The sequence below is a fragment of the Solea solea genome, chromosome 6, assembly GCF_958295425.1.
Source record: "Solea solea chromosome 6, fSolSol10.1, whole genome shotgun sequence".
NCBI classification, from domain to species: Eukaryota; Metazoa; Chordata; class Actinopteri; order Pleuronectiformes; family Soleidae; genus Solea; species Solea solea.
The window spans coordinates 18783511-18803682 of NC_081139.1; the positions used below are offsets into that span (position 1 = coordinate 18783511).

General features: G+C 41.1%; 1 protein-coding gene across 5 annotated transcripts in view; it reads right to left on the minus strand.

Moving 5' to 3' along the window:
* The window catches only part of dlgap4b (discs, large (Drosophila) homolog-associated protein 4b), a 73997-nt gene extending 54762 nt beyond the window's left edge, over positions 1-19235 (minus strand). For 4 of the 5 annotated variants that reach the window (XM_058631363.1, XM_058631360.1, XM_058631365.1 and 1 more), the window contains exons 1-2: positions 19186-19235; positions 162-1411 (exon numbers count right to left, since the gene is read on the minus strand). In XM_058631363.1, coding sequence (XP_058487346.1) covers positions 162-1337 — 1176 coding nt within the window. In that variant the 5' untranslated portion in view covers positions 1338-1411; positions 19186-19235. Of the gene's footprint in view, positions 1-161; positions 1412-2526; positions 2626-19185 lie in introns of those variants that run through there. The other variant, XM_058631362.1, reaches the window with a different exon arrangement.
* Positions 19236-20172: the final 937 nt, after the last annotated feature.

Here is a 20172-nt window from a genome sequence, read left to right on the forward strand (position 1 = left end):
TCATTCAAACTAAAGTGGGCAATTTTGAGGAAAGTGAGTGTTACCAATCAAAGTCTGTCAAACATTTTCTTTTTTCACTCAGTTATTACTGAGTCTATACATACAAATACGGTGTAAACGTAACTATTATCATGCACTGCACTCATTTCAGATGTACTCACCCTTCTCCCAACCTGCAGATAGTTGCAGGTTAGTTCCTGTTGGCAGGATTTGGACTTGAGCATGGACCTATCCAGAGTTGCTGAGCCCTTCTGGATCACCTGTCTTGGGTGACCCATGGTCAGTGTGGACCAGGAGCCTCCTTTCATATAGTCATTATCATTTATAACCATACCTCCAGTACCACCACCGCCTCCACCCGCAGGCACAGGAAGTGCCTGATACTTCATGTCGTTACTGCTTTTTGAGGAGCTGATCGTGTTGTAGCCACTGTGAATGTATCTGCTTTGGCTGTCATGGCCACTTGAACGCCCTAGAGTCATCATGGCCATGGTGTTGTGGTAGCTGCTCAGATCGCTGCTGTCCAAATCGTCTGAGCTCCAGTAACCCGACATGTTGGAGCGTGGTCGTCTCTTGGCAGCGTCTGACTTTGTACCCCGATCTTTACTTTTGGCTCTGCGATTCTGCTTCCCTCCGTCCTCGGTGCCGGACGAGCCTCCACCGCTGCTCGTGGAGCGTCCGTTGAGATTTCCTTTCATGGTTTGGTGTTCCAGTGACTGGGACTTTGCAAAGAGTTTCTGCACTGAGTGCAGCATGTAACGAATGCGACCGGGACTGTCTGTGCGCTGCTTGGCGGCAGTGAGGGCAGATGATCGGTGGAACTGCAATGTGCTGAATCCATCACGTCCTCCAGGTAACTGCTTCTCAAACTCCAGCAGACTGGGTGGTGGCTGGTTCTTAGTCATATGGTGTGATATAGTTGCTGAGCCACTTGTAATCATAGCTCGTCGTCCACCCATCCCTGCCATGCCCATGCCCGTTCCCATGCCCATGGACATGGATGTCCCCATTGTCCCTGTGCTTATCCCTCCAATACTGTCTCCAGGTGGGGAGAAGTCAGACTGGTCATAAGAGTTGTAATGAATCCCAGAGAAGGTGTTGCTGTTTGAGAGTTGGTTGTTGAGAGGCAGCATGCAGTCTGGTGGAAAGGATGCCGGGTTGGTTGAGGGGTAGAGATGGGGGTCCATGGTGCCGTAGTGGTCCATTGTAGGGCTCAGCAAGTAAGGGCTGCGAGGCAGGGTGCTGGTCTTCTGAGGGTACAGGGCCTCTGGATGGCCCAACGATGGATCGCAGGAGTCAGACAAGTGTCTGTTACGATTGGTCCCCATCCCTTTCATGTTGGTGAGGAGGCCCAACCCCCTAGAAGACCCTCAGGCCAAAATGTGTTGGCTGATGACCTTGAGTGTGACTCCTAGAATGGTACAGCAAAATAGAACATAAAAAGACAGAGGGATTAGTTTCAAAACTGGTAAATATTGTACACAGAACAAAGACACCCAGACTCTCTGCAGTGTCTATCTGCTCAATCATACAAACACGCCCACTCATGTGCCAGATCAGACAACAAACAGGCTGACTGTAGGGCTGTGAGGAAAACACTGAGGACAGTGAATGTGGCAGTTTTCCACTGCCTCCCACAGCAAACATCTGTGTTAAACTGCTGCAAATGAATAGAACAACAACATGTGGAAGAAAGACAAGCTGTAGCTGGGGGGTAAGGGAATATACCAATCAGTCAGAACAGTGACTGACAGTCATTTGCAAGTCCAGGCATCAATGTGGGGATTTATAGCAGCAATAGCAAATGTCTCCTCTTCATTAATCAGAAAATTAGATTAGAAGTGATGGTCTCCTGTAAACTGCATGTCTCAGTTGTATCCATAAATCCATGTGTATAAAAATTGACATAGTCTTCTGGTTTGAAAAGTGAAGCCCATGAAGTAGGATGGAGATGGCAGTTAGCTACCAGAGCTGACTACGCTGGTATCCAAAAAAAAGGTCTATGGGAAAATGAGCCTACGTGTTTTTTGATTTATGTCAGTAACTATTTTACTGTGGAGTTAATGGTCTGAATAGGACATGATGTACATTTTGTTAAAGATAAATAGATGATAAAGCCCAGCACAGTGGTCACCAGTGTGATTGACAGCTGGTATTGTCCGATAGGTTGGTTGCAAAGGATGTTTGTGAACTACTGGTTGAAAAAAGTGTTATGGTGCGCATGTCAGAGCTAATAAACAGGAATTTGTGTCTAATAGTCCTGGTCGCACATGGTTATTTGAGTTACTGTCCCCTTTGACCTTCACCAACAAGGTGAAGGTTAAAGGTTTTTTAGTTTTTTGGAAAATTGTTGTTCAAAAGATATGTTCACTTTTCAGACCAAACCCCAGCAGATGTTCCAGCTTCTTAAAGTGTACCTTATAAAGTGGTTGGTAAGTGTTTATCAAATTAGACACCAGGCCATAAGAAAACCAACAATAATAAGTTGTCTACAAATAGAGAGAGAAGAAAATCTCAAACACATACCTGCTGCCTCTGTCTGCCTCTGCATATTCTACAGGTTTGCAGAGATAGGAAATATTAACATTTTGGGGAGAGCCCTTGCTGTCAGCCTGTAGCACTCAATCTGTGCCCAATAATCCGTCTGTTTCTTATCTCTCTCCTCCTCCACTGTTCCCTCTCTCCCTCTCTCTCTCTCTGCTCTTCCCACCTCCAGTGGGCATCACTGGCACTGTGGTCACAGTACTCTTGTTCTATCTTTGCATAATGAGCCAAGGATGCCACGCAGACTGTCACAGTGAAACCACTGAAGAGGATTTGACCAGTGGGGAGTGGGCAGCAGGAGCTGGCAGCTACGCTTCTCTGTCCTCCATCAGAATCTGTGCCAATGCTCTGGCAATGATAGATGATAATGGATGGGGGAATACTGTGCAAATGTAAATCGAAGAGGATAAAGACTTGTATGGTATTTTATTATTTTATTCATTTTAAAACACATTTGTGTGGCATAGATATTCAAATAGACAGAAACGTATCTCATCTCAGTCTCCTATCAGCCTTGTCATCCACAGAAATGGGATATATTTACATTTAAAGCAAAACGTGGCTCGACAGACATTGAGAAAATAGGTTTAAATGTGCGCAGCATCTATAAAATTACTTTTTCTCATTCTCTCTCTAGAAGAATGGTTCTGTTCCCTTTAGGACAAATGTGTCCCTATAATGTCAACGGTTTGAATTCTAATTCCTTCGACACTCACGGGCCACATTATTGGCTACACCTGTTCAGCTGCTTGTGAACCCAAATACCATTTAGACACGGGTAGACATGGTCAAGACGAGCTCCTGAACGTCAGACGGAGAGTCAGAATGAGGACGCAAGGTGATCTAAGTGGCTTTCAACTGGTTCCAAACAGGGACTCACCCAGTGACATTAATAACCACTCATTAGATATGTAGAAGAGCATCTCTGAACTTTGGGACTACAGGTAATTTGAAACCCCACAAATGAATGCTGCCTTTACTGCAGCTTGTGGACCGAGCCAGCGAGGATTTTTAATGACTGCCTTTGTTATTTAAATATTTCTTGAATCCATCTGTCATGTTTTATTGGTTTTGGCAGCTGTTAGAAGCAAGCAGAACTCTGGCAGCAACAGAATGACACCAGCAGTTTTCACAACTCATACTGTATATCTAATATGCACTTAATTCCTTGCATGTTTGTCCTCATATTTAACATATATGTAAATAATACTTTTTTTTTTTAGCACACATTACCATCCTTAAACGATTCAGATGAAGAGGTTAGAAGTTAAAATATAGCCGCAGCTTTCCCTCACACATATTACCACACTGTGACTGTGTAAAGAAATGCTCAGGGCTCGCACTGGTGGTAAGTTAAATATTTAGTTTAATGTGTTTTTGTGAGCGGTTAAAGTTGATTTATACTTCGCCTCTGCTTTATGTATCTTAACATGACATTTGTAGATGGATGAGTGTCAACTCTGTTGCATCCCCTGCTGCCGATTGTTGTCATAAAGGATGGAAACCTCTGCTTTAAGATCACGATCCCACTCTATCCACTAAAAAAACACAGGCAAAAAATAGGCAAGATCCCAGTCTCCTTTGTGTCTTACAGAGACAAATCTACATCTGCTACAGCAACCCAGAACATCCACAAGTCGTCTTTCATATCCAATGTAATATCTAGGATAAAAGTCTTGAACACCACTCACAGTTAAACTGTCTCCATTATCTGTGTGATGTGTTTTTAAAGTAATCTGTGAAGTCCACCAAGACAAATTTCCCATTATTAATATAATTTTTTTTCCCCCTCTGAAACTCTTTCCTGATCGCCGCCATGGAGCTAAAAAGCTGGATGAAAGAAGAGGATGAGATAATTACATACAACTGTGTAACGGGTAACAAGTGATGGGAAGTGATGGGATGTGCTCACACTTACCCATTTGCAGTTCAGGTTTGATAGTGGCTCACTTCACCTTTAAGTGCTGAACATATTGTGTGCTTCACAATACTTTTACACACTTCTAGTAATTAGCTACCCCCCCCCCCCCCCCCGCCATGAAAAATAAAAAAATCCTCCATATGAATTATAAGCCTGGCTTCCATGTCACTTTCATTAGCATGCTGAAGGCCCAGACTCATTTAGTGTCATTAACACAGCCTCTGTGAGTGCCATCTCCGCTGATAGGGTCAAATCCTCTAAATCCTTTTACACCACATTAACTAACTGCCTCATATCCCACCGCGACACGCCACTCAGCTAAGCTTAGCATACCCTCCACAATGTGTCAACCACTGCGGCTCCAAATGACAGTGATGGTGGCATTATTAACGACGGCGCCGCCATGTAAACTGTACACTGCCACTCATACACTGCGAACGACACTCGGAACATGCTCTATATTTAGACGTAATGAGAGTTGTCTTCTACTGTAGTTTGAAGTCGTGTAGCTCTATATCCTCAATTTTTTTCAATTATGTTTATATTTTAAAAATGAGAAAGCGTAGACGATGATGCAAAACTGGAAAACGTCCGACAGTTTACCTATCGGGCAAAATCACTCGAAGAGGTGAAAGCAGAAAACAAACAGAAACTTGTATAACATTGTGTTTAAGGTCCAGTGTGAAACATTTAGGAGGGTTTATTGGAAGAAATTGAATAAACTAACTATAGATTTGTTTGTATAACTGTGTAATCACATCAAACCTTTTTTGTTTGTTTGTTTTTACACAGCCTTATACAAGTGTGTTTTAAAGTGGAAGGTCACTAAGCCAACAAAGGAGAATCACATCCTTTCTGGTATGTGACGGACACCGTAGTTACATAAGACATTCAGGAAAGGGAGGAGTTGCTACAAGTCTCACCATTAGATGTCACTAATTCATACACAAAACTTTAAAAAAGAAAAAAAAAAGTTCTTGACATTTCAAATATTCCAAAAATTCCTTGTATGCACTGGAAAGAAAGAAAACAACGACCAGAGAATGACATGATTCAAGCCTTGAGTACAGAAGATTAAACAAAATGCCAGGAAGTCATTACGGTTTAATATAAATATACTATATAAACTACAGTGGCTACTGTTAGTGCTAGTGACAAAAACCCTCATACGCTGAGAGGCATTTTGACCCCAAGAGAAGAGGAAGACGTGAAACTAGGTCAAAATTCTGCTAAATAGACAGGTGTCTGTGCGGACAACACTCATAAATAAATAAATAAAAACAAATACACACAACAACACCTTTAATGTGTCTGTGTTTGTTTTTACACCCTGCTTGGAGCGTCTGGTGGCAGCATCTCCCTGCCTCATGCACTGGTGAGCTGCCATCTGCTCCCAGAATGGGGAAATGGGAGTTTGGCTTTGTGTCCAATTTATGACCTTACTCGTTCTCTCAGCCATCACAACCTGAATGAGAGCCACACGCAGTTCACGGTCCACACCAGAAGAGGGAGACCACGGTCAATGCAAGTCTCTGCCAGGTTTCATCATTTTCTCGGGTTTTTACAATTTTTGCCCCCATTCTTTATGCACACACACACACACACACACACACACACACACACACACACACAGAACTACAAGTTCACACAAACTGCTGAACTGCAAGAAAAACTCTCACTTAAATAATTCAATCTTGATTACAGTTCACTTCCAGTGGAAAACACTTAAATCATGCACCACAGGCTGTGAGTGACTTAATATTTCTCAATATTTATTTGTTATCATTTTGTATCTGTGCCCTGATTTTCTTTCAAATTAAATAAATAAATAAATAAATAAATGTAAAAAGAAAATCAGCAAACCAAACCAAAATTCCCACCCAAATATTTAGACTGACTATAATGTCTCTGTCATATTCCATGACATAAACATTGTTTACATCGTATATATCGTTTCTATTTTTATTATTTCTAATATTTAACTGAATTGAGTTTTAATGTATGTGTCTGTCTGTGCCACTGTAGCACTGCACCTTTTCTTATCACGCCACATTTTTCAAACCAGTGTCCAGTTTCTAGATTGACAAAGTCTCTGGGAGGCCAGATTTAGATCAGAGTCTGCAAAGGACATCAACCCTTCAACTGAGCAACACAGGCAGTTTGTCAGAGTACAGCTCTGTCATTCAGCTCTGAGCCCATCTGCTCCATAGGCTTATAGAAATGCCCTAGACGACAGGCCAGGTTTTTTTTTTTTATGTGTGCATTTGTGTGTGTTAAGGGGGTGTATATAATATGAAACAAGGCAGACGGAGACTCGCAGATTGCACCCTTGCAAGCGGAAGTGAGGGAAAAACTGTGAGGAGAAAGGTGTGGGGTTTTGACAGCAGTGAAAATGAAAGTAATCTAATGGGAACAAGAAGGTGTGAAAATGAGTCAATGTGTTGTAAAGTGGGGCGGTGGAGAGGAACTATAAAGATGCTGACAGATAGAGAAAAGCTACTGGGGAGAAGGATCGTGATGGAGGAGCAAAATAAAGAAAGAGCTTACTGTTAAACCTCCCTACACAGTCCCTACTGTTATATGACATTAAAACCAAACTTTTAAATTAAACGTTAACATGTTAGTTTGAGGCCACACGGTAGAAAATGGATTGAAGTAGGTGCACTGACACAATAAATACCTTCACCCAGATAATGTGACAAATTATTACTGAATAAATAGATTCAGTAACTTTTCCACTATACAGTTCTAGCACGACTTGGCTCTACTCTACTTGGTTTGGTATCAGTCATGCTGTTTTCCATTACTATAGTAACTCCTCAACGTGGGCGGGTATCATATCACAGCTGCATGAAACTGCCGTGACGTCATTTTATTCGCGACACAAACACACAAACTATAGTGACGAGCGACACAGTTGTTTTCGGTGTCACTGAATCATGAGAATCGGTTTATTAATGAGATGAGCTCAGTACTTCCTGCATGACCGGAGCACAGACTCCGTCTGACACAGTCACTGAACTGAAATACGGCTCAACGGGTTGTGATTCGGCTCACGAGCGCCGGCTTCACTAAATACACCAGACTCCTCTGAGATTTTAGACGTTTTCCGGCTAGATGTGGGAGATTAACTGTTTGTTTTCAGGATTTTGAAATCTTTTTTAACCGATCTACATCTCGGCATAGTTCCGTATGATTCCTGTGTCAGACGACACTCTCTGACCAATCAGTGGCCGGCAGTTTGTTGATGTGACATTTTTTGCACTGAGCCCAGCCAAGTTGGATCTGTATAGTGGAAAAGCACATTTAGAATAAAGTTGGCCCTGGACGCTCATAATAATACACTGAAATAATAGAAGAAGCTTCACCACAGAACAATAACAGTGACAAAAACATGGTAAAACCCAGGACAGTAAAGTTATTCGACTGTCAACTTTAATTCAAAAAATTAAGGTTTTTGGATGGTAGGAGGAATCAACATGCTAACAACTAGCTGCCAGCTAAACTGGAAACTGCCTCATGAATGAATGAGTGAGATGAATGAATGAAAACAAGATGAAAAATCCCCTCAGTAACATGACCTGTATCTACAGTATAGCACTTTTATAGTCTTGAGAAGCACTTTACACTCCAGTTTTGCCATTCACCCATTCACTCAGACTAGATCTATGTGCAGCACGTTCTCTGTCACTCATCTTTCCTATATACTCATTCACACACTGCCAACACAGTTATTAAAGCAACGTGGGGTTAAGTGTCTTGGCCAAGGTCACATCGAGACGTAGACTAGCAAAACCAACAACCTTGGAATTGAAAGACGACTCGCTGTACCACCGAGCTACCGTCGTTACAGATGCCACTCCGCTGTGACAATGTAATAGTTGCTAATGTTGTGGAGCCTCTTTAAATTTAATGGTGAGTCACTGACAAAATAACGTGATGCAGGAATTTGCATCGCTGCCATAAACAAAGCAGAGATGATTGTGTTGACAGAGCTTGTACTCAGTTTGTTTTTGCAAATAAAAGGTTTGGACGCCAGTCATTTTCATTAGAGAACTAATTCAACATAATAAAAGTCATCGTGTGGGCATTACATTTGTGTTCACCCGTAAATAAAACATAAAATTAACAACTCAGCTATTTACATGTGGGATTAAACTGTTTTTTAACCAGTAGGAATGGGCTTTTTTTTTTTTTTGGTCTATAACAAGAAAAATAAACACCATCTGTAGTTAAGTGGAGGTGATCAAACAATAATGGAGGAGCAGATGTGTGTGAGTGAGCATGTATTTTCTTTAAGAATGGGGTGTGAGTGTGTAAATGAGTGTGAAAATGTGAGGCACATGTGTGTGAGATAATAATTGGCTGAGAGCTCTTGAGAAATAAGAGGTTTTTTTTTTTTTGTTTTTTTTTTTTACGATTAAGATGCGAGGCTGTGCTCCTTAAAATGAGAAGTAATTTAATAATTCGCCAGTCACTGAATGGAAGCCTCTGAGTGTTTGTGAGCGGTGAGCACAAACACCAACGTCTGCGTACATTTGTCATGTAATTAACATAAGAGATGGAGAACATGTGTGAGCATGCATGCATGCATGTGTGTGTGAAGCAGGTTAACCTTGTCCTAATTACACTCTATCTGTTCCATCAGGGCTGTGCTGTGGCCTATTTTCACGTCTATAAATTTACCAGTCTCCCCTCTGTTGTGATAGATGACCCACTCCTTTTAGCCCATCTCTGAAGACTGTGAGCCAGAAAGGAAGTCAATGAAAAACAGTGGCACTGCTTATTAAGGAACTTTTCCATGTCCTCAAAACTATTTCTGGTTTTGAAGTTGGTTCATTAAAGGAACATGGTGTGTTGTTGCCACTCCATTGTTTATTTTGGAGGAATTAGGAAATCCTACTATCAAAAATCAAGAGTGTTACAGGTTTTTTATGTTGAAGGAAATGCGGAGCTCAATTTATTAATGCATTTTTAATCCCAATTACCATAAAACATTAGTAGTGGTTAAAGACTTAAAACCTTCCTCTCTGGAGACAACGTAACATACTCAACAGTGTACCAGGTAAAAACATGATTGCTCCTGACCTCTAATAAGCCTGGAGGGAAGTGCAAAGACAGCAGGTCAATAAACTGTCAGGTCAGTAAACACACTGCCACTGTCAAATGATAACTTTGTATGAGGGAAAAACCTGGACCCGGGGAATCTTCTAACTGGAAGTTAGAAGATGCTCATTGCCAGTGCTCGAACAAAAAAAGTCACATATTGTTATATTTTGCTCCGTGTTAACTACAGTATAAGCCTGTAGGGACAGGCTTATACTCAGGTTTTTCAGGCAGGTAAGATTACAATGCCAGAATTCATCAAGCTCAGATATTTTATATTACACACCTCATTTTCAGACATGGATTGGCCACCACATACCTATATATACACCTATATATACCTATATATATATATATATATATATATATACACACATATACATATATATATATATATATATATATATATATATATATATATATTATCTTTTGGGAATAAAGTCATAATATTATGAGAATAAAGTCGTAATTATTATTCAAGCAAAATCTCAGATGATCAGCTGTGACCTGCGTCAAGATGAGAAACATGGCGCATTTGTGAAGTTCCATTTTACCTGGGGCTTCACAAATAAAGAAATACTTCATATTTTTGTCACATCAGCACCGCATTATCTTTAGCATCAGGACTTTGAAAAGATTGTGCAAGAAACTGAGTCTGTTTGGAAGAAAGAATCACACAGACCTGGAGAAAATCTTCTCTTTTGTGGACTGAAGGAGGAAATGTCTTGGGGTGGTTGACTGCAGGTTACCACTGGTTACACCTGCGTTCTGTTGCTATTTAATAATAATAATACATTAGATAATGATAAAAAAAAGAATCTCATAATATTCCGACTTTATTCCTGTAAATTACGACTTTTTAATATTATGACTTTATTCTGGTAATATTACAACTTTATTGACATAATATTATGACTTTATTCTTGTAAAATGATGACTTTATTCTTTTATTACATTTTTTTTTCTCTTCAGTTTTGGCCCTTATACCCCAATACCATGGGGAATGTGTGTTGTGATCAAAGCTAATGGTGGTTCAACAAAATACTGACAGTAAGTAGTTCTTTGTCTGGGCAGCGTAGATGAGCGTGAGTGTGTGAATGTGCGTGTGAATGGGTGAATGGTAAAACTGTAGTGTAAAATAATTATTATACATAACATTTTAAGTGGATGTGACAGCTTAGCCTAATCAGTATGCCAACTTTGAATTACATTTTAGAGAAATCCACACAGTAAACAAACACAGAAGCGCTTTCTCAATATTTGCACTTCATGTCGTTCACCATCCAAAGCAAATGTGGGTACAAATCAGACCTAAACAATACATTTGTATAAACCAGAGATACTGTGAGGCACCAGTTATTATGGCGGTGATCCAATATAAACATCCGCTACCACCACTTAGACCTTACTGATGTCCTTTTGTGATTCTGCAGGAAAACCTGGCTGCAAGTGGGAAGACAAATGTAAACTCCACTAATAAGCAAAGAGTCACACACAAAAACAATTACTTTGGACGAATTACTCACAACAAAACGTGTTTCATAAGAGTCTGAGACAGAATACCAAAGGATAGTTTCAGATTCTCAACAGTTCAGATGTTGTGTAAGATAAAAGGATGGGGCGAGGTTCACCACTTTGTGAACAACTGTGTGAGCAAATACTCATTTCTCAACGTACAAATGCAAGGAATTTAGAGATTATGGGAATTTAGTAGTCCATAGTATCATCAAACGAGTCTGAGAATCCGGAGAAATCTCTGCACGTATAAAACCAACACTGGAGGCCTGTGTCCTTTGATCTCTCAGGCTGAGATAGTGAAATCTATCTTCTGAGGTTACTTTTGAGTCATTTGAGCATTAAGGATATTATCTTCCTTCATTCATTTGAACTCAATCTTCTCAGAAACTACATTTAAAAAATTTAAAACAAATGCATAACGTGCACAATGTTATCTTTTTAAGTTCGGGTGAGATTAGAAGGAAGCCCACATATAACTAACTATAATATTAGTTTATATTAATTGATGTTAATCTCAATTTAAACAGTTTGTATTTACAGTCATCACAGGCTTCATCCATACCTACTCCTATTTTCTTATTAAACTACACCTAAACATTACTATTCAGGTACAGTCGGCAGACATGTCTTGGTATGAAAGAGAAGTGTATTCTCTTCTCTGCAGTTTTTCTCTCAGTTTCAGAAACTGTCGGTTTCCACATGTCTCCACTTTTGACCGTCCACTCAATGAAGCCCCGGGGTTTTTTGCAAACTAAAATAGATCAGGCAGAGTTTTTAAACATCTCTGTTTTTTTCTCGGGGCTCTAAAACGTGGAGGTGCTGTGGATGGCAGGCATATCTAGAACAGAATTCATGCATTTTTAAAATATATATATATATATATATATATAAAAAACTCTTGCATGGATGTAGCTCTAGCGCTACTCTCCTTGTTGAAAGTGTATTTTCTTTTTACAATTTGGGAAAGACACGGGGATGTGTGTCTCTCCCGCTGGGTGTTGCATACAGTGAAGTAGAGATGGAGAGAGAGAGGAGGGAGAGGGTTGTGGGCTACAGCTGAGGCCTCTATCTGTAGATTCAGGGCAAATCAGAAGGACTAATGCAAACAGACAGAGAGATTCACACACACACACACACACACACACAGACATGCTGTTATGAATGCACATATATTATGAAGCTTGAATCAAGAACACCATTCAAACGCTCCCACGCACCGACAACGGGAACCCACTTGTGCATGAATTCACGCCAGTGCTTGACCTCACAAATGAGGTTAAATATGTTTCTATAAGAGGTAAAAGGTTTTTATTATCAATACACTTTGCACGACCGGAAAGCTTTAATGAAAGCTCTCAGTCTTATTCTTCAGCTGAAGAAGTCTGACGCCGTCTGTGTGTATAGCTCCATCACAGACCCCGTTCAGACCTGGTATTAACATCCAGCCTGGGTGATCCCATCACACGTGGACGGTGCTTAGTGCATGTTTGAATGCAGCCAATGCTTCCTGGGTGCCGCTTCAGATTCATGCACAAAAGCCAAGGCTGATAACAGCTATTAATTACATTGGTGTCCACTCATATTCATTAATATTCCACCGCTTTATCCTCCACATGAGGGTCACGGAGGGTGCTGTGCCAATCTTAGCTGACATGGTGGGGTACATACTGGACAGTTCGCCAGTCCATCACAGGGACACATAGAGACAAACAACCATTCGCTCTCACACTCACTCACACCTACGGTCAATTTAGAGTGTCCAATTTACCTAATTCCCATATTGCACGTTTTTAGACTGTGGGAGGAAACCGGAGAAGGTGGAGAAAACCCACGCACACACGGGGAGAACATGCAAACTCCATGCAGAAAGGCCCTTGTTCTGATTCTTATAATCAGACCTAGTGTACAATATCAACAGCCATAACTTACCATAAGACGCAAACTAGGTGCATTTCTAGGTTCCCTCCCTAGATACCAAGGGATGCACTTTATGCATGTGGACCGGACTGTTCAGATGTCAGGCTTTGTCAAGATTTTCCATTGGAGCTGTCTACAATAAAATCTTTAAAATTCAACTGAACTCATCACTGGGTTCCATCATCTCACCTGATTCATGTGGAAGATAAAGCGGTAGAAGATGAATGGATGAATGGACCTCATGTTTTTCTTGACAAAAGGCAGAAGCCTAGGATTTCGATTCATACAGACTTCAGAGTCGCCCCCTGGTGGCTAGTCAATATATTTATATCTGCATTTACTACATTCAGATTTCCAGGCTAAAGGGACACAGAAATTTAAATTAGTTGCAATATCCTACACTTCTGACCTGTCTTTCACTCACAAATATGATGTTTGTTGATGTTGTTGATGATAAGGTTTTTAGTGTGTGCATTAGTGTACAGTTACAACCACATGAAGGTCAGATAAAAAACACTGAGTATTGAAGATGAACCACCAAATATGACCTGTATTTAATCAGAATCTAACTCAATTTGAAGAACGTGCATCACCAGGCAGCACCAGTATCTGGTGTTTTATTTTGCATTATAACAACACGGACAAGTGGAGACATGTTTGTCCGTCTTAACACACATTATATGAGCTGAATTGCATTTGTGCAAGCGATCAACGCACCCACAGTCTGCTATGAACAACAGCGACACAGCTATAAATCCCACCATGTTAAGCCTCACATACTTCGAAGTGCCCTTGGCCTGACACACAATAGCCATAGTTAAATCTAACCCATCCACTCAGCCTTGACCCCCCCCCATTGGAGGAAGAAGCAGTGCAACGAGATTTCCCGCTGTGCATGGAAAGGACGAAAAGTCACTTCCCGTCAAGATGTGACGGGAGGGAAGGGGGAACGGTGGTCCCCTCTGGATGTCATATGGGTCAGTGCTACATCTGTGCCTCTCAATCTCCCCGTGACATCACAGTAATACCCTAATGGCCATCTTTCAACCTATCAACCTATCCGTCCACTGCCCAGGGATGAGTGGTTGTCCTGACAACAGTCATATAACCAGCAGGACGGGCAGTGGTTGTGTTGACATTTGGAAGAGGTGAGCCCTCATGGTGTACTGTATAGCTGTTGCCTATACTCCCATAGATGTATTACAGTATACAATAAGTGTATGTCTCATGCTTCTTCTATGTGCAAAAGTCATGAGTCATGAGGAATTAAGAATGTCCAGTTGACCTTATCTACACTGCTGAAGATACAATGACCCGGACAAAGGAGAACCTGCATCGATATTTCATGTGGAATTAAAGTTCACTCATAGGTCACTGCATTTCCCACAGTGTCAATACGGATAAAGATGTGGATTTTAACGAAACTACACAATAATATAAGCGAATGTTCAAAGACACATCCTGTTGCTCTCTGTTGTAATATTTATACCTTGAGTTCAGCATCATTAGAAAGTATCTGTGGAAAAGAAAGATCTGGAAAACTTTGTTCCAAGCAGAGTATTTTAATTTAAGTGACTGCAATAGTGTGATGCTGCTTTGGTGCTTCTCATGACTAAATGTCTTGTAGTTTTTTTCATTCCACCTTGGTTCTACACTTGTAACAGTGACGCATTAGCGTGCAGCACTAGTAAAGTGCTAAAGTTGAGCATGTTTAACAAAAACAACAACAACAGCACACTCAAACCGGCATGGGCTGCCAGACCACCAGTGCAATTAACTACAAAAATATTGCCCACGTGATGAATTTTAATTTGTTTTTGACTGAAAATGACCGGCGTCCCACATTTTATTCGCAAAAACAAATTGCTTGAGTACAAGCTCTGTCAAACAGTGGCGTCGGTACGTATCATTGCACATTTTTAAGTGGTTATGTGGAACTCCTGGCCCTTTTTGTAGTGGGGTATACAGCGTATAGCTGCGTATTGCGTAGACAATGCGACTGATGTGAATCCATGAGGACTGAGAAAAAGACAGCGGCTTTATATATGAAAAGACATTAAAATGGTCTTTAGTAAGGGTTCAGTGTACCTGGTTCTCAAGGAAAGAAAGGGAGCAGCGAAGAACCTTTTCAAATACACATAGATGGTTCCTTTAGCACTCATCACAGCTGCCACTGCCATATTCTGGGTCATTTAATTTAGTCAGGGTCGTGGCGCCCCCTCGCTGAACTAGTATATAAATCATCCTGTGTTCATGTACTTTCATTATTGAGGTTTTCTCCATTTTAACTCTATCAATTCCTACATATTCTGCAGTCACAGTGTGAGTGGGCTGTGGGCGATGTTGTCCTCATATAGTCATAAATGTTTTTCCCTGATACAGTACACAGATTTACACAGATTTTAGAGGTAGCGGCACATCACATCCCCGGAGACACCAACAACTCATCCTTGCATTTAACGCATCATATGTAACAAAAAAAGCACGGTCCATGACTCTGTGCACAGCAAATTAAATGTGGCAGAAAATGGGATGAAATAATTCTGCAATAATTCTTTCTTAACAAGTGATAACCATTTCAGAGTGTACACTGAAGGTGTAGGACTGTGAAGACTTTATAGCCGGTCCTAAGATGCATTTGCAGACCTGCTTGTCACTGGCTTTTTATTTGGCACAGAATGAGCACTTGCAAGCGTTCAAACTGTGCAAATGCAAGTGTGTTCAGAGGGAGAGAAGAAACAAAAGAAGTTCTACTTTGTGATTCAGGAAAATTGCCACAGTCTCTCTGTGTTTGTGCGCTGACAGCCAGCAGAGAATAGTGCATCAGTCACAGCTGTCCTTTGCAGCTCTGCTCTGCTCCCGACATTCTCATTCACGCAGCGAGCTCAGCTTTGATCATAGTGTTTCAGTAATGTGGTTGAATCCATCCTGCCTTTCCCGTGCGAAGCATCATCAATCTGATTATCCTCTGGCAACTGTGCGCGTGTCACTTCCTAAAGAGGAAAGCATGAATTAATCCACCGCAGAGAGTGTTGTGAGATCAATTTGTTATCGAGTTCACCTTTTCTGCACGGGTTATTGTGCAGAGGCCGGAGTCTAATACAGCTCGCAGATCCTGTTCTGACACCTGAAAAACAGTTAAACCCTCTCAGTCTCCCTCCTTAGGGGAGACTCCCATGCAGAGGGGAGACCTGTGAGGAACTTCCTGTTATCTCTACACCACGGCAACATGCCTGGCAGGAGCCCTGCTTCTGTAGCCTCTTTCACGCACTCTCAAACTCAGCAGGGTTTCTGAACCCCGGTGAACCTGCTCCCTGTGATGCTGAATCACCCATGAATGAAATGTGACGTCTCAAGTCACGAGTGCACCAGAAACAAAACAAGTCAGAGGAGGAGGAAGAAGAAGAAGAAGAGGACAACAACACCACAGTGGAGCTCACTGGCACTGAGGTGGGGGGGAATAGAGTCACGTGACTGGAATCACAAATTTGAGGACTAACATTGGGAAAAGACTCGACTTGGACTTGAGTAAAATATGTCGATAGGACTACACTTATAGAATATTTACATTTTCTCAAATATTGAGGGGTTAACGTTACATTTTGTTTTTGAAACGCTGGGTGTCTGCTTTTGCGGCCTTGCGTACAAACCTGGCAACCGAGCGACACCAACACCACTAAAATTCCATTCAACACTGACAGGAAGGTGGTTTCTATTTCAAGCTAGACAGTTAACGTCTTGGTGGGTCAAAAGCTGGTTATGTTTATTACTTGAAAGATGATGTTTTTTAGCTTAATATTTGAAATGCATTTCCATGGTTTAATGCAGTATTAATGTCAGTATTCTTTACATTTTAGGCTCAGTATTTTAAATTTATAAATAAATGTTTTTATGAGTAATACAGTGTTTCGGTTACAGGTAAAACTCTAGCAATTCAAAATGACTGTCTAAAAAATATTTAAAAGTGGAATATCTGAGCAAATCTTCTTTATTCATACGACTTGACTTGCGCGTCTTAAAGTTTGCGTTGGAACAGATGCTGGAATTTGCATCACTGCAGAAAATTAAACTAACGAAGAAGAATTCAGAACCACTTACACCCACATTTTGCATTCTCACTAATGCCAATCAGAGCTGAGGCTGCAAAACCCATATGTGCATTGCAGTGCCATTTGACCTGTGAGTGGAAATATAAAATATATAAACAGTTTTTTTTGGACTAGTGGGAATGAGGCATGTGCGTGGATCTGCTGATGTGTCTGTGGGTGCTTTGCCAATATGTGTATGCAAATGCATGTTTCATCGTGATAAACGACATGTGGCGACTGCAAATATTTGAGAGAAATGATAAAGAGTGAATCTATACTGTGTGGGGGTGGGGTGTGGGTGCGTTGACGTTGACTGAGAGTCGTCATATTTGTGGATCTAATCTGAATCCAGTTCCCTACAGTGTGTGTGCACATATTGAAGTGTCCATTAAAATGCCAGACAGGAGAAAACACTGCATTAATACAGCTTTCACTCCCACAAATATCCCTGACAACACAATTATTATTAAAATGTACAAATGATATCCCCTTAATTGATGTGCAGTGCAAGCAATTAATGCAGCTCTGGTTTGTTTTACTACCTGTGGCAGCTGATGTTAGACACAAAAGCCACCAAATCATCCACAGAAGAACAAGCTTCCGCCATCTCCACACCGACCCTGGCTAAAGATCGACACGAACAGCGGAGTTCTTGGCAGATAAACCTCTAATTATCCTCTGGACCCAGAAGGACCCAGTCACTGACACAAGACTGCAATCATCGAAACAAAACTCATCAGCAGGAAGCTAACAAATACTGACCAGATACCTAAAACTAGCTGTCATCAAATTAGCATTGCAGCGGGGAAATTATTCAAATCAGAGGACGTATCTCACATGAAAACACATTATATGAAAAAGACGACGGTGATTAAGCGAGCACAGGTCGCCTCTTACAAGAGACTGGGCGTCTGTGAGTAATGACAGTTGTTTGCATTGATGATGAGTGAAACAGACAAGGCTGCCTGGATTTATTCAGATTTTATGGCTCTAGAATTGTCAAAATATGTTCAATGAGTTAATTCTTCTGTCGCCTTTTCCAAGATAACTAATATCTGGCAGTTATTCAACATTACTGTGTCTGTGCAGTAACAGTTTAGAGGAATAAAAGACAAAAAAACGGATATGATGTGAATGGAAGTTTATAACAAAATAGGAACTCTAAAATGACCATAAACAAACAATTTCACATTTACAATTTGAACTTTGAGCCATTTTACATATGTACAAAAAATGTCCTGGACTTTTAGTTTTTGGAGTTCATGTTGCAGGTGTTTCTATTTAAACTATGTTGGTCCCTCTGCCCTGCGTGTTTTAGATGTTTCTCTGCTCCCTGCTTCCCTGAATTTTCTATAAGAGAAATTTTCTTCTACATGCTTTTAATGCCTTGATGGCGGTTTAATTTAGCCTGTTTTCTTTTCTGTTTACAAGTACAAACAACCTCTTAAAAGGAGATGTTTAAATTTCAAATTAAAGTTCAAATGTGCCTAATTTTATAAATTCTATTATGAATTATGTGATTTTTATGCTCAACAAAAACTCTCTGGGAGATCTAAATATGAATACTGCCAAATGGACCTTTTGTCTGATGCTTATCTTCAGTTTGGACGCAGCACCAGAGAGTGATATTTTGCTTCTGAAGATACAAACCTATATCAAAGTGAATACACTATAAAACTTTTTTCCAGGAAGCTGCCTCCAGAACTGTTGAAAAGAAGAGAGCCAGTCCTGCCTGCTTTTGAATGTAACCACTGAAGATTCAGGGAAACTTGCTGAAAAGTCTCACATCATCATCATCATCATCCATTAATGATAGCACCTCAAGCCTTCCTTGTGCGTGGGATGACAAACTAAAAAAACCACAAGTGGCAACCCTGTAGCGTAATGCAGAAGGTTTGTGTTTGAAATTTGAATTTCACTGGCTTCTGAGGAATCCTTTGAAGTTCTCGCTCCGCGTTTGCAGGGAATAGTGAGTAGCCAACCAATGGTTAGTGAGGAAAAGGGAATTGAAGGTCAAGAGTTCAAGGCTATTGCTCTGTTCAAGACCCTGTTTGTTAATTAATTCCAAAGCAATAAATATAAAATACTTACATTGGCAGCTCATTTCTCGCAAGACTTGTTGGAGCGGAGAGAGGTTTCCTGAAAGAGAGACAGGAGGAAAACTGTGTCAGCGTTCACATGTGCAATGAAGCCATACATCGTGTCGTGCTCACACAAACACAGAGTCACAGAACCAAGGGCAATGGTGGATCCACACTGGATGGAATGAGACGTGCAATAGAAGTCTTGTCTAGTTCTGCGAGCCATGCTCATTTCACAGCAGAAATTCATGTGAAATGATTTTGAAACATGGGCCACGTGGTTGGTGTGGTGGTTAGCACTCTTGCCTTTGCAGCAAGAAGACCCAGGTTTGCGGAACAAGGTTCTCCGGTTCTCCCACAGTCCGAAATCATGCAGATTTGGGGATTTGGGGAATTGGACACTCTAAATTGACCGTGAGTGTGGGAGTGAATGACTGTTTGTCTCTATGTGGCCCAGTGATGGACTGGCGACCTGTCCAGGGTGTACCTCACCTTTCGTCCTATATCAGCTGGTATTGGAACCAACAACCCTCATGTGGAGAATAAAGCAGTGAATGGATGGATTTTTAATCACAGTTTCAAAGACTGCATCTGTTGCATATGCCACAAACACGACACATCCCTAAATGCCTGCCTTCACTTTCAACAAAGTGTGTAGTATTTGAAAGGCTCACAAATGCACAGCTTCAGACTGAAGGGTATTTAGAACATTTAAAAGCATGTTTGTATGATTTTTAAAGGCAAGCCCCATGTCAAACATAGCAGAAGCTCCACAGAAGCTTTGCAGCAAACATGTTCCCTGTGTGACCAAGAGAGCTGCACGAGATGCAGCGGATCAGTGATGCAGCCAGCACACACTGCACACACATGCTATGTGACCACTGCCTAAGGCTCTACCATGCACATGCCTTTAAAATCGTTTTAAAATAACCCGATTAAGAGCCAGTGCCCGAGGGCAACTCGTGTTCATACTCAGGTTAGCAAACTACCAGCAAGC